At 40.4% G+C, this 14665-nt stretch overlaps 1 protein-coding gene across 1 annotated transcript; it reads right to left on the bottom strand.

Moving 5' to 3' along the window:
* Window positions 1-683: 683 nt before the first annotated feature.
* Window positions 684-13772, bottom strand: ZNF518B (zinc finger protein 518B). The gene is made up of 2 exons (XM_066317263.1): window positions 13621-13772; window positions 684-6661 (listed from the first exon to the last, which is right to left on the bottom strand). Exon 2 carries the CDS (start codon window positions 6457-6459, stop codon window positions 3226-3228), a length of 3234 nt encoding a protein of 1077 aa, XP_066173360.1. The 5' UTR covers window positions 6460-6661; window positions 13621-13772; the 3' UTR covers window positions 684-3225.
* Window positions 13773-14665: the final 893 nt, after the last annotated feature.

Raw genomic sequence — 14665 nt, 5'->3', positions numbered from 1 at the left:
CTGTCTAACAATTTCATGTGGTGTGCATATGTTTGCTCAACAAGCTGTGCTCAGCTGTCAGTGAAGTTAGTGTCAGCTGATGCTCACAGGCATTGGAGATTTTAAAGACAGCTGTAATTATGTAAATTCTACTATTCAATGAGCATTTATTCTTTAGCTTAAGTAGCAGATACTTGTATTCCATACCTGAGCCTTCAAACATTTACATAGTAGGACCATTATGCAGTCACTTTGAAATCATACCATGGGCAAATGTAGATAAACTCGTAAGAAGGAAGAGTAGATGTACTTCAAAATCAGCAAGAAAACATGCTCCAGTGTGTATGAGCAAAGAGTATGAGAATGTGATTATCTTTCCAGAAAAAAACCACAGAAATATTTATTCATGCAATTTGAGTTTTGGAAGCCTGGCTAAATTCTGTATGTATATGAAGGCAAACTACAATTCCATGTGTACATGAAGAGGTTTTTCTGAACAGCATTGATAACCTTCCTAACCACATTCAAAAGTTAGATTACATTATTGAAATATACCAAAAAAAGGAACCTCAGCTACCTTATCCTTATTGAATAGGAACAAGACAAACAAAACCATTCAAGCCCAAAACCACAACATTCCAACCTAATTTGTGACGTACTATGTAGTGGCACAAACTAGCTCTAAAAAAACTTAGCAGTTGATAGTTATGTTCTTGCAACCTTTTTATTTATCAATGCTGCATCAAAAGGGACGAAAACATCCACTGTAAATTCTTTCTCTCAAACTGATGAGACTGTTGAAGGAAATTATTCTGACATAATTTTATCTAATAAAAGTAACAAAACAGAAGCTGCTAAAATAGAGTTTAGCAGAGTTCATAAAAAACCATGACATAATCTGCTTTAAGAATTTCATAACCATAATACAATTTAACTTACAAAAAGTTTTCATGTTGAAACACAAAAACAACAACAACAAAAAAAAAATCTAAATTAAAAATCATAAAAACCCCAAGGCTCAACAATTTAGATAACAGACTACGGCAGTGACATACAGAGCTTTGCAGATGTTTACTAAAGTAAACAGTAACCTTGCTTACAGAAGACAAGCATTACTAGTATACTTAAACCACCCTGTTCACAAAGCTGAGCAGCAATGCTTCCCCCAGTCCCCCCAGTAGAGCTTCCATGAGCAATGTTCTGATTTTGCCAGTGACAACTCTTACAAAGCAAATTCAAAACTATTTATTTGGTAGCTTCTACAGAAAGAAAACTAATTCAACCAGTAACCTGGACTGAAGGAATTAAAACAAAGGATGAATGCTAACCATGGGGTTTTTCGTGCTAACCATTTCGGTATTTATTTTATATGATACGCTTTAATTTTAAAATGGAAATGATTTTCACCATTGAAAATGCAAATAGCACTGTTAGGTTTGGCATCAAAGTATATGAAGTGGAAAAAAAAAACCCTCTAGTGTACCCATCTAAAAAAATATAATTCCATTTGAATACAAAATGAGAACTGTCATTTCCTTATTATTGACAAAACAGGAAAAACAAAGTTTGTTCTGTGGCATAGGTTAGTCTGATACAAATGATACAAAAATTTTCCATGATGAAAAAGATCTGACTTCAAGCACCAGCTATCTGAAGGATTTTAACATTGTATTGCAAAATATGGGAAAGCAATAAGTGGTTTTGAAAATAAACCTCAGTCAGATGTAGTTTTAAAATATTTACATTCCAATGTAGATATGATAAATATTTTATCAAAACAACGTATAATCTGCTGGAGTATATAAAAAAATATTCCCAGCTAAACTGTTTACAAAAATGCACCATCAGTGAAAAGTTTGGGACAACCAATTTACCAGAGAAGTCCCAGTTCAAACACAGAACACACATCCAGCATTAGAGTCAGTATTGATTTTTGTATTTCTAAAACTTAAACATATTATTTTAATTTTAAGTATGTGCTTCAATATACTTCATTCTGTATGATTCTAAAATGATTTTAAGTTGACAAGATGAAGAGAAACATCCACAGCTCACACACAGGAACAGTAACTTCAGTGTCATCCATCCCTTTTTTTTACTAAAAAACTGTAATTTGGCCCTGATTTAGAGAAGTGTTTAAGCAACTGAGCAATGTTTACACTGCACTGAAGTCAGTATGCATCAGACATAATCTGTAACTAGGCACATGCTTGTATGAATTTGAGGCCTACAAAAAATAAATTGTAACAACATCTAAATTCTTAAGCATAATGAAAAATTGCACTGAAAATCTGGTTCAACACTGTCAATGTAAAAGCTGTGCAATGTGGCTTTTCATTTCGAAAAGTCTTCAACAAGCTCCCTAGTAAATAAGCTCACCAACTAGAGTTCTAACCAAATACCAAGTCTGTAAATGCTTCTATCACGTACAAGGTGGTAGAGGGTTTATGTTTAGCTAATACTATTTCAGAATAGCCTTGAGGCCATATAGAGAAGTGCTTTTTACCATCAGCCCAAGCCCAATGGTATCTCTGGCTTGATGGTACAGAACCCTGACAGTCTTCTGCTCTCTCGCATCTACACAATACAGTTTAGGTAAAGACCCAATACTAAACAGAATTAAAATTTTTAGTGCTATCTGACCTGGCAGGAGTAACTGATTCCACAGATTTTTCATTCACACCCTTGTACCTCCTCTGAAGTCAGCAGAAGTGTATTTATTTCACTGAAACAGAGCACTTGCATTTAAATTTTACTTTTTATGCATAGTGCATAATTTGCCACTAAAACCTATGACATACACTTGCTGTCCACAGAGGACCAAAGGGGCATTTCCGTACAGATGTGCTCGATCTCTGAAACACCATGCTGTAATAAAGCAAACTAAATCCTGTTAAATTTACAAAGATCTCATCATCTAAGATTTTAATCCATACAGACCTAGCACAAACCACATACAGCACAGTATCCTAAGGTAACTAGAAAGATGTTTGCATAGCAAATCTTCAATTTTCTCCTATGGAACAGATGAAGCTGACCTCCAAGACAAATTTCAAACACAAGAGTGCAAAGTAGTGCTTAATTCTCACTATCAGCTTCTCTCTCTCTCTGTACCTCTACTCTCTTCTTCACTTTGCTAACAGTAGAGGACTTTTGGCAAAATAAAGCAGTCATTTCCATCCTCCATTCCAAGCAAGTTAGTGTCACTCATTAAAGCAAGAGGGGAAACCTCCCCTAGGCTCTCACTCAATGTTTTTTTGCTCGAAGGGAAAGAACATCCCAACCCTTGGTTGCCTCTATTAAGTGCCTCTGTCCATGACTTATCCATTCTTCTTGGTCCATATATACTCTTCCACAAAACCAACACTTAAATAGACACTGAAGTGCTTCGGCTGGTGACGTTTCCACCACTTGGTAGTTGTTTTTGTGGGTCTTTTTTAGCTTCATTTTTAGCATACTCTGCTTTTTCGCTTGGTTTCCTGTCTCAGCATTCTGAAGAGTAAGACGCTTTCGATAACGCTTGACACCAAGACAACTACTAGTCCTTTCTGACAGAACTACTTTCAGGACTTGACCTTTATACTTGTTGATAGTCTTCATGACATTAATTATCTCTGGTGAATCGACATCAGGATGGTTTAGTACCACAACTGGCTGATTACGACGAGGGCATCTTATCAACTGATTCGTTTTCAGAGGAACAAGTCGAAGACGTCGTGCTGTCAACAGGTAGGACATATCAGAACTTGAAGTGGCTTCTGATTGACCTCTTGTTTTCCTCTTAGGAAGTTCTCTGAAGCTTGCTTGTTTTGCCTTATTTTTGGGACCTAGCTGACTTCTTGAATAGGGCTTGCTTTGCTTGCTCACATCACTGCTTTTCTGAAAGGGTACACCAGTTTGCTTGCTGTTATCTTTAGCACTTGCCTCTCGCTTTGGTCTTTGCCTGAGTGATATAGTTTGGGACTCAGCACTTGGTTCGGTCTGATTAGGCAAACATGGGAAATTACTGCTAAGTGTCTCAGAAACACTGACAGGGACAGGGCGAGGCAGAAACATTTCATTGCGATGCACAGGAGCTGATGTTTCACTCCTGTTTTCCATTCCATATGAGCTTTGACTACTAGTAGCACTCAGCACTCTCAGCATCGTCCCTTTGGGGATAAATACTGGGGTAGCAACATGGGAATTTTTAGTTACCCTATTTTTAGAAGTTCTTGCAAATGTCAAGAGCTGATCTTCACTGTGTTCTTCACTACTAATCACACTTCTTCCACTATGCACTTCAGACAACATTGCAGGTTGTTCCACTTCAGCGGCACAAACAGCTCCCTCACAGCTTGCTGAACTTCCTTCAGGCAAAAGCAACTTTTTACTGGAAGCCTGACATCTCAAGGGCATGGATTTCATGTTAGGTTCAGCAGAAGACATGAGCTGAGCAATCTTTCTACACAGCAATGTTGCTGATTTCTTCCTGCGTGTTGTGCAATCCCATCTGACATCCTCTGGAACATTTTCAGCCCCAGAGCTAAGAGAAAATACAGATGAAATAACAGGTCCTTCAAAAGGACTGCCTTTATTTTCCATCTTCTGTAGTTCTAGTGATTCCAGAAGATGACTACTCCTTTGACTTATGGTTTCAGTTCTCTTTACTTTACTCAAGTGAAAAGCTCTATCCTCAAAACCTGGAGTTTTAGTAACGTGGAAGTTTTTTCCTGCTTCAGAAGATGTAATACATTTTTTATCAAAACCGTTTCCAGCTAAATGTGCTTCAGTAGAGCTGACTGGTAGACTCCTACGTTCTTTGTCAACCCTCTTCACAGACAATGTATCCTTTTCTTTATGGAAAGCAGAAAAAATTTTGCCCTCCTGAGAAGCTTCTACCAAAACATTTTTGGAACTTTTACCTTCAGAAACAGAAGCATATTTTGCACGGTACATATCTTCACCTTCTTCCTGACAATACAGATCACCGTGCAAGCTGTTTTTTCCATCTACTTTCCCCTTTGAGGATTTAAGATCATTTTTTTTTTCAGTAGTGTTCATTACCAGAGATGGAGAACAAACTTCTAGAACACCTGAATGGACATCAATACCTTTCACCAAATGAAAGCATAATTTTGATGTATCTTCCCTCTGTATAGATAGAGAGCTACAGTCTGAGAGTTGAGAATCAGAAGAACAAAAACATTCAGAATTCTTGTCATACGAACTATCCAAATTAAGCTGTTTACTAACACTGGATAATTTGTTTACATTCACTTCCATAGTTAGTAATTCATTTTGACACACAGATGTTTTTTTTACTTCTGTGGATCGTTCTATACCTTGAGTCTCAAGTTCCTCTTCAGCACAGTTCACAGGTTTGTAAGCTGCTTCTTTCACAGGAATTAGTTTAAGAACCAGTTGTTGCGCTCCGTTCACTATTTTAAGCTCTACTATCTGAGCTAAACAGTTGGAAGGAACTACAAGTTCAGACGGTGCAATTACTGTTAAAGGCATCCCAGGTTGTAAAGGCTCTGTTTTTGGAGAATAAACCTCAACCTCCACACTTTGACTCTCACATACACTCATTTCAGATGGCTCCAATATTGTCTTATCCTGGACTGATGATGTGTTTATGCTACACTCTACATTTTGAGACGAGCAGACTGTTTTAGTTGCTTTACTTGGAATCTCACAAACCATATTTGAAGAAAAATTTGGAAGTTCATTTTGGAAAGGAATTTTATTGTATTTCTGCTTTTTACATAAAGTGCTTTGCCTCTGCTTCTTTCGCTTGTGGCTCATGAGAGCATTTGACAGCCGTTTTCTGGGTGTTTCATGGACTCTTCTTGTATGTTTAACTATATAGTCATGTCTAACAGCACCATATTCACAGTACTCACACTGATATGGAAAGGTTCCAGTGTGTTTCACCAAATGTCTCTGGAATTCTCCTTTGGTGTAGGATACATAACTACAGTGGGAACAAAGAAACTTAATTTCTTCATGTTGCCCCACATGCTTTTTATACTGTAAAGGATCCTTTGTTGAAAATCTGCATTTATCACAGTAGTATTTACCTGGCAAAAAATTTTTTACTTTGAATGTTTTCTGGGTTTTACTTGGGATCTTTCTTTCATGTTTTTCATAGTCTGCAGCATTGGCACCCTCGGGAACAAAATCGAAGGCTGGTGGTTTAATATGACTGCACTTCTTGCAGATGAAACTTTTGTCTTCAGTCCACTCAAGCTTCTTATGCTTTTCTATATCTTGCATTGAAATCTTCTGAACATTTCTGCATTTTATACAGCTTATCAGTGACAATTTATTGTTCTCAGCCTCAGTTCCTTGGTAACAGTAGTTTTGGTCATCTGCCCCTTTTGACGGATTTGTTTTATCATCAGATTGCTTTGGGGATGTAGTTATAGAATTATTTTTATCATTAATTTGGCCAGGGTACAATCTTGGTAAAATTTCCCTCATTTTTTTCAACTGCATTTCAGAAGAAGCAACTCTGCACCATTTCCATTAAACACAGCAGCAGCAGACAGAATGTTTTCTTGATATTAGTCTTGTGTATGTTGCTTATCAATCAGTCATTCAGGCCGCCAAGCTGCAGAACACAAGCTTTGGAAGAAATGATGTTCAAGCAACTGCATCCATATTATATTCCATGTTCTTAGTCAATTAGCTTGCAGCACTAAAGAATAAAAAGCAGAAGATTAAGTCAATTAAGATTCAATGATCACTGAAATACAATGAACTAATAATTGAACTATTAGTGGGCTACAGCTGAATTACACAGTGCAAGTCTACTGTTAATGTACCACTAATTGTATTCTGCACATACAACCAATAACTCTAAAACATACCAAATCAAATAATCCTTTAACATTTGCTCTCATTCAAAATGTTCCCACATTTTTATAATTACCTTCTATGCATCAAAACCTAAAGAGTTTACGGTATTTCTCCCACGTCATGAAAAATTTTACACTCAAAAAACATATTTATAAGCCGAACAAGATACTTGATAACAAAACTGAGCAGCAGAGTACGATTTTCATTTCATATACAGCCCTCAACTTAGGACAAGATACCATGAAACACTGTAAGTGCCATTCATATGTGAACAGCAGGCAAACAGGATGTGGCCATGATAGTTACTAGAAACACAGAACTATTAGTTCATTTTTAAATAAAAGAATTTAAAGTTAGCATGGAAATTCCTGACATACAGAAGGAAGTTCTTTTCTCATCAGTGCCAATGTTTCAGATACAAACAGTCTTGAGCACAAATTCATAACAAGATGTGATTTATGCTTCATATGTTCTCAAAGTAATGAAGTCAAAACAATCTGTGGCTGCAAAATTAATTACTTTCTCTTCTATTAATATTACAGTGTAATCACTTCTATATATGTGGACAAGCATATAAATAATTCACTTCATTCTAACAAAACAGAATGTCAATCAAGTAAAGTAAACAATACAACATAAGGCAGTGGGAGATCAGTAATATCACTGTGAAACACCAAATTAACACATGCAATATATTTGGCCCACAGGTTTCAGCACTCTGTCTCTCTACTATATTTAACAGGAAGAGGATCTCAGCCATTAAGCTTTTGGCAAGACTAGGAGACCATTATCATCTGGAAAATAAACAATCAAATTAAGCTTTTGAGACATACACTAAGTCAAATCACCGCCTTTCTTATTCTGTCATTAGTTATAGACATACCGTTGCACACACTTGCAATCACAAACAGACTCAACTGCATGAGGCTATTTCTGGTTTTCAATACACCCTACAAAAGGCTTCTGCTCCTGAAATCCAGATCCTAACCAAGTCTACCTACAGAGATCAGGGCCTGATTTGGACTCCAAAAGCACAGTGCTGAGCTCACTTCAGCAGCTTCCAATCGCAATAATCATATGCTAATCAAGAAATTAAAACTATGGTACTGGAAAGACATGGAGGTGACTGAGTGAGTCCAGGGAAGGGCAACAGAGCTGTTGAAAGCTCTAGAGAGTAAATCTTACAAGGAGTGGCTGAGGGAGCCAGGGGTGTTGAGCCTGGAGAAAAGAGGGTTCAGGGGAGACCTTACTGCTCTCTGTAACCCCCTGAAAGGTGGCTGTAGCCAGGTGGGTGTCAGCCTCTTCTCTGACGTAACAAGTGACAGGAAGAGAGGAAATTGCCTCAAGTTGCACCAGAGCACATTTAGACTGAATATTAAGAAAAACTTTTCATTGAAAGAGTTGTCAAGAACCGGACCAGGTTACCTATGGAAGTGGTGGAGTTACCATCCCCGGTGATATTAAAGACACGTAGAGTGGGCACTCAAGGATATGGTTTAGTGGTTGCTTTGGCAGTGCTGGGTTACAGGTTGGACTTGGTAACTTCTAGGTCTTTCCCAGCCGGAATAATTCCGTGATCTTCCCAATGGCTTGACAGGACTAAACATCCGATCCAAGAAGGTTTTCCTACATGAGCTCACAATCCAGAAAGCAACCCTATGCTGCATCAAAAGCAGCGTAGCCAGCAGGTCAAGGGAGGCGATTCTTCCACTCCACTCTGCTCTCATGAGACACCACCTGGACTGCCTCTGCATCCAGTTTTGGGGTCATCAACACAAGGAAGATGTTTAGTGGCTCTCCTCTGGATCCATTTGAAGCTGATCACAAGGCTAAAGCACTCCTCCCATGAGGACAGGCTAAGAGAATTCAGGTTTCAGCCTAAAGAGGTGGGTTCACAGAGACCTTAACACACCTTCCAGTACCAAAAGGGAGCTTTTAGGAACGCTGGAGAGGGCCTTTTCACAAGGGCACGCAGTGACAGGACAAGGGGGAACGGCTTCAAGCTGAAGAAAAGTAGATTTAAATTAGATACTAGGAAGAAATTCATTACTGTGAGGGTGGTGAGGCACTGGAAGAGACTGTGCAGAGAAGCTGTGGGTGCCCCATCCCTGCCAGTGTTCAAGCCCAAGCTGGATGGAGCCTGAACAATCCGGTCTAATGGAAAGCACTCTTTCTCACGGCAGGAGGTTGAACTAGGTCTCTTCCAACACAAAACACTCGGTGATTCCATGATCTTCCTTGTACTCCATCAATATCCATAACTGCTATAGCAATGTTGCCCTAAAGATGGGGCTCTTCAAAGTATTCTGACGTAACTAAAAACAACAATAAAAATAGGTTTGAAAACTGGCTAGGGACAATATAACAAGCTTTTCACTCTTGATTGAGGAAGCAGATGGATGGGTGCACTAAAACTCCTTAGTGGGTAGTTCTAGAACTGTAGTAATCTCATCTCATTGCAATGCAGACAGCTGTAAAAATACACATAATGTGAAAAACAAATTAATGGCAGCTTTGCAGGAAGGAGGAAACTTGAGGAATACATGACTGTTGTATCATGATCTGGAGAATCTTATTCAAGCAATTCTAATGTGGATGACATTATGTGCTCTATTACCCTGATTCTAAAGAGGAAAGAAAAGCAAAACATTTACAGTAGTTCAGATGGAACATCAATCCCTGGCTACTACCACATTGTAGACTTAAGATTAACCTGTTGACACAAAAGTGTAGTGGTAGGCCTATGTTCAGGACATCCACTGTTTTGTTTTAGGAGAAAGATGACAGATATTGGTAAACTCAAGATACAGACCAAAGATGCTTTATGCATTTCTATATAGCTTTAAGAAAGAAGTAATATGGCATTTGAAAGGAAAGGGGGAAGCTATATCAGTATTTGCCTTTTTCTGCTGTTAACATCTAACCATTAATAATGAAACTGCCCTCCATGTGAACTGACAGCTAAGAATCTTCTTGTGTTTTTAAACTCTGTAGATTTCACTTTATGGGAGAACCTGAAAAAGAATCTGCAACCTTTAAAAGGCAAGAAAGTACAAGAAACACAGTTCAACATTTTCACAACACTTCAACCAAACAGCTCTGGGCTTCTCAGCCCAAGACTACACCAGAAAAATATAACAGATGTAATTCAAAGAACAGGTTAGTAATCCTTTCAAACTTTCCTAATTCAAACAGCTATATACAGGAAAATCTACCATGGTTTAAGCCCAAAACCACACTTTCATGCAGACCTGTTGACAAATACCGTGTTGGTAGAACGCAGGTTTCAAGCACTGGTGTGTGCCTGCATCCCACATCTGCCGAGGTTGATCCCAGGCAGCAGCCACAGAGCTGCTTGCTGCTGTCCCACCCTCCCCTCCCTTGGTAGCAAGGAGAGTGAAGTAGAGGAGAAGCACAAGAACAATGGGTCAGGACAAAGGCAGTTTAACAGAAGGAAAGAAGCAGGCAGGTGATAGAAGGGGAATCACTCACCACCTTCCACAAGTAAAACCAATGCCCAGCCAAGTCTCAGAGCAGCAGGCAGCCTGGAAGGCAACCCCCCCTCTGCCCTTCCTCCTCTACTTCCAGTTTGCATGGCTGAGAATAACACTGTATGATGTGGACTATCCCCCAGACCAATTCTGGGCACCTGTCCCAGCTCTGTGCCCTCCCAATCTCTTGCCCACCCCATGCCTACTCACTAGAGTGAGGCAGGAGGGGAGCAACAACCAAAACACCAGTGTGTTATCATGATTGCTTTAGCCACAGATACAAAATACAGCACTGTACAGCCTGCTTTCACAAAATTTAACTCCATCCCAGCCAGACTCAGTAAAAGGTAAACAAAGAACTGAATAACTGAAGAAGTTGATGTTGAAGTAACATGTCTGCTGTCATCCAAGCTAGTTTTTCCTCATGTACCCTGAATATCGACCAGTTAATAACAAACTTTTTGATACGAACAGCTCCAATTTATACTTATTTGGAATAAAACAAGCCCAAAATTATGTTGTAATTTCATGCCTGTATTAAAAAAAGCTATTTTTTTCTGGTCATTTCAGAAAGCTGAGATCATCAATGTACGCAGGTAAGTGAACATTATATATATTCACTCCATGCCACTGGAGGAAGTTATGAGGGGGAGAAATTCCCTGAAAGATTTGTTTTGGTATTTGAAGGATTGGCAGAAACATGCTTCAGAAGATTTAATTAGAAGACAGCTAGTTGATTTTTCAAGTTATAATCATACGCAGTGCCAACCCAAAGATATCATTAAAGGAAGACCCCGAAGTCTACAAAGAGTCTCAATGGCAAACACAGGAATAGGATGGATAAAAAATGAAATAAAAGACACTAAGAGTGTCAAAATCAATTCCAGTCACTGCCTGAATGAATTCAGAAAAAAAATTAAAATATTCAGAAATACAAAAAAAGTACTCGAATTAGGAAACATTCAAAAAGAATCAGAGACCCTCCTTTGGAAAATAAGACAAAAAAAGCGCACATGGAAAAAAGACATCACAAGAAAGACAAACCAAATTTTCCCATTCGCTCCTACCAAACGCCTGCAATTCGGTGACATTAAAAGGTCAGGCATTCAATGAAACAAACATTTCTGCCTTTCACATAACACTACCATATCTTGGAACTTTGTTACTCAAGACACAAGAGTTTAACAGATCCACAGGAATTAAAAGGCATTCCAAACTGTGGATACCCCATGCACATAAAGGTTAAAAAACAAAGATCCATTAAAACAAAGGAAAATAGGACAAAACATCCTCTGCAGCCTGACTCTGCCAAATTCAACCAGTACAAGGGTTTTTTGCACTGCAGTAGGTTACAAACCACTGATGTGGCCACTGTCAGACTGGAAATTTCTGTTTACTTCAAATACATTGAAAATGTGTTCGTCATTTCAAAGAAGAATATGTATATTCTACGGCTTTAGTTTCCTTTAGTTCACACTACATGCTGCTTATCAATGAAAAGGGTGTGATGAGCAGGATGAATTCAGCCTATGTGATCAAATTAATGAGCCCTTACTACAGCAAAGCACACTCCTCTCACGCACAAAGGTCACAGACTGCAGCCAACAATCGGAGTGTGCTTTGGTACTGAAAAGCCCATATAAGTCATCCCTAAGAAGAAGAAGTTTAAATAGAATTGGAAGACACTGTGCATCACCCCATCAGGAGGATGCAGTGCATAAAATTTGAGCCACTGTGAAAAATTTTAATCTCTGTGCAAGTTAAAAATTACCTTGCCTGTATTTTACAATATATAGATATAGATGATATAGGTATAGATATACACACACTAACCATTTAACATCAACTATCTCTGACAGTGCAGCAGAGTTAACTGTTCTACTGACCCAACTACACGGCTGCCAATTACCAGTCACTAATTTTAGGCCTAATGACTGGGAGAGAGCCAAAGCGCTTCACTCAAGTATTACATATTATATTAATTAAAATAATTAATTTTGCATTTAAAAACAAACAATTCAAATACATCAAAGAAATTTCGTCTACAAGTATTTCTTCTTAAAAGCCATTTTGTCTTACAACAACAGCTAATCACACAGTTGTAACAGTTCTTGGTTTTTAGTTGAAATTCATCTGAGGTTTTTCAAAGCAAAATGAATGAGGAATGACAATGCAGACAATTAAGAAGAGCAAGGACCATGCACCAAGTTTTTAGAGCTCATTTTTATTAAAAAATATACAGTTCTTTCACTCTACAGAAAAAAAATTAATTACACTTTAAAATGTTTATTACTTATAAAGTCATGCAAAACACCGACTGAAAGGAAATCACTATTTTTTAAATGCGTAAGTGAAAAACTGTCCAATCTACTAACGTTTTTCGGCATTTAATGGATGCAGGTACATGTATGAACCATGCAGCATTCTACTGAAATGGAGGTCTGCTTCCCTGCAGCTCTAGGAAGGAGGCCTAGCTTTATTTGTATCCGAAAGATACACATTTCTGTAGTATCATTCAACTGCTTGGTGGTCTTCCTGCAATAAGCTAAACAAGGCATTACCAAATAACTACTGGACCAAAAGTGGTATTCTAAAGAGTGCTCAGAGACGTTTATAGAGTTGTTTATCATTACATGTATGATCAATTATTTTAAATCTGTGCTGCTCATTTCTTCTTTTCACACGATTTACAATGATTTTCTAAGTCTTTCTGTATAGCCAGAGCATATGACTAGTACAAAGCATTACCCTACTCTTGAGTTCTAAGGCCTGTAGGAAATACAGCAAGGAAGTATGGCACTGAAGAAAATGGGAGAAGAGGGGGAAGAGTCCCATTAAAAGCATATATCCTCCATGCCCAGATCTCAAAGCACTCATGTAGATGTTAAAATAGATTTCCACAAATTTCTTTCATGCTAAAATTAGCCACATACTGTTTGTATGTGCAAGAAAAGAGCCTTGACTGCAACCACCTACTGCAGTAACAATGCACAACAGACTGCTAGAAAAATCCTGTAAAACACCATTAGTCTTCTTAAACAGAAGACAGTTTTTAAATTAAATGTACATTGCAGGACATTTTGGCTACATCTACGATAACACTGAATTACTTATTTAGAAGAAAATCAGTTTATACGTCTAAATTACTTTAAATGTCCAAAGTAGCACTTTTCAATGATAGATCGTCTTGCAACAAAATTCAATATGGGATTCAATTAAGCCAATCTTATGCCCAAATAATCAAACAAACCTCATTTGAACACAAAACACAGGATGTTCTATTCTGCTCATGAATACATTTACTAACCCGAGAGCTCCTTTTCTTCAGGAGGATGACCAAGACGACAAACCTGGACAACAGCTTCACTCCAGACGAGTCCAAAGCGGCCTGATGGCGTCCACGAGACGGCAAGCACCAAAAAACCTCCTTTACTTGGGCATCCAGGCCACCCGGGCACCAGCGCTGCCGCCTCTCCGCGGACGGCGGGCCCGGCTCGGTGTCCCGCCGCGGTGCGCGGTTCCGGAGCGCGGCGCCGCGGGGGATGCGCTGCGGGAAGGCGCTGCGCGGGCCGCGCAACCTCCGCCCGCCGCCGCGCAGTGCCGCCGCCGGCCCGCAGGGGGCAGCACCGCCCGCCACGGGCCCGCGCAGGCGGGCGGGCACGGAGGGCTGCGGGAGCCGCGGGCCCGGGGCCTTACCTGGCTCGGAGCGGGACCGGGGGCATGAAGCGAGGGCAGCCTCCCTCGGCGCCGACCCCGCCGGCCGCCGCCGCTCCCGCAGTCTCCGGGCGCAGGAGGAACGCAGCGCCGCCCCGCGTCCTGCGCGGCCGCTGCCGCCCCGCCCTGCGGCGCTCACCCCGGCAGGGCGGGCGAGCGAGCCCCTCGCCGCCGGCCCGGCCCGGCCCCCGCCCGCGCGGCGGCGGAACTGACCTCAGCGCCCCGCCCGCCGCGCGTAGAGCTCTACCGCGCCCGGCACCTGCCCGCCGCACGGCCCGGCCTCCGCACGCTGCGACGGCGGCCGCGCACCAGCAGCAGCCGCGAAGCCGCGGTGGCGCCCGGCAGCCGAGCCTCCGCGCTGACACAGCAGGCCGGAGGGTGCGCTGCTGCTCCCAATAACCTCTGCATCCCTTCCGATGCCGCTGTGTGTTACTAGGGTACGGCGTGGGCGCACGTTTCACCGGCATCACGCAGTACACTACTACAATGACGTTGTTGTGTATTTTCATGTCCTTCCCGCCTTTTGAAATAAAGTGGTCTTAGCACAATTTGAAGGGAGGAAAAGAGGATTTAACTGACTGCATGTTGCCAAGTAAAGTACCCTTGATGTCACTGCAATAGCAACTCACTCCACTTGA

This window comes from Sylvia atricapilla, chromosome 4, assembly GCF_009819655.1.
Source record: "Sylvia atricapilla isolate bSylAtr1 chromosome 4, bSylAtr1.pri, whole genome shotgun sequence".
Lineage (NCBI taxonomy): Eukaryota > Metazoa > Chordata > Aves > Passeriformes > Sylviidae > Sylvia > Sylvia atricapilla.
This window is presented reverse-complemented; position numbering and strand designations above follow the sequence as displayed.

Coding starts and splice junctions, on each gene's coding strand:
- ZNF518B (XM_066317263.1), bottom strand. CDS start 6,459: ATGCAGTTGAAAAAAATGAGGGAAATTTTACCAAGATTGTACCCTGGC.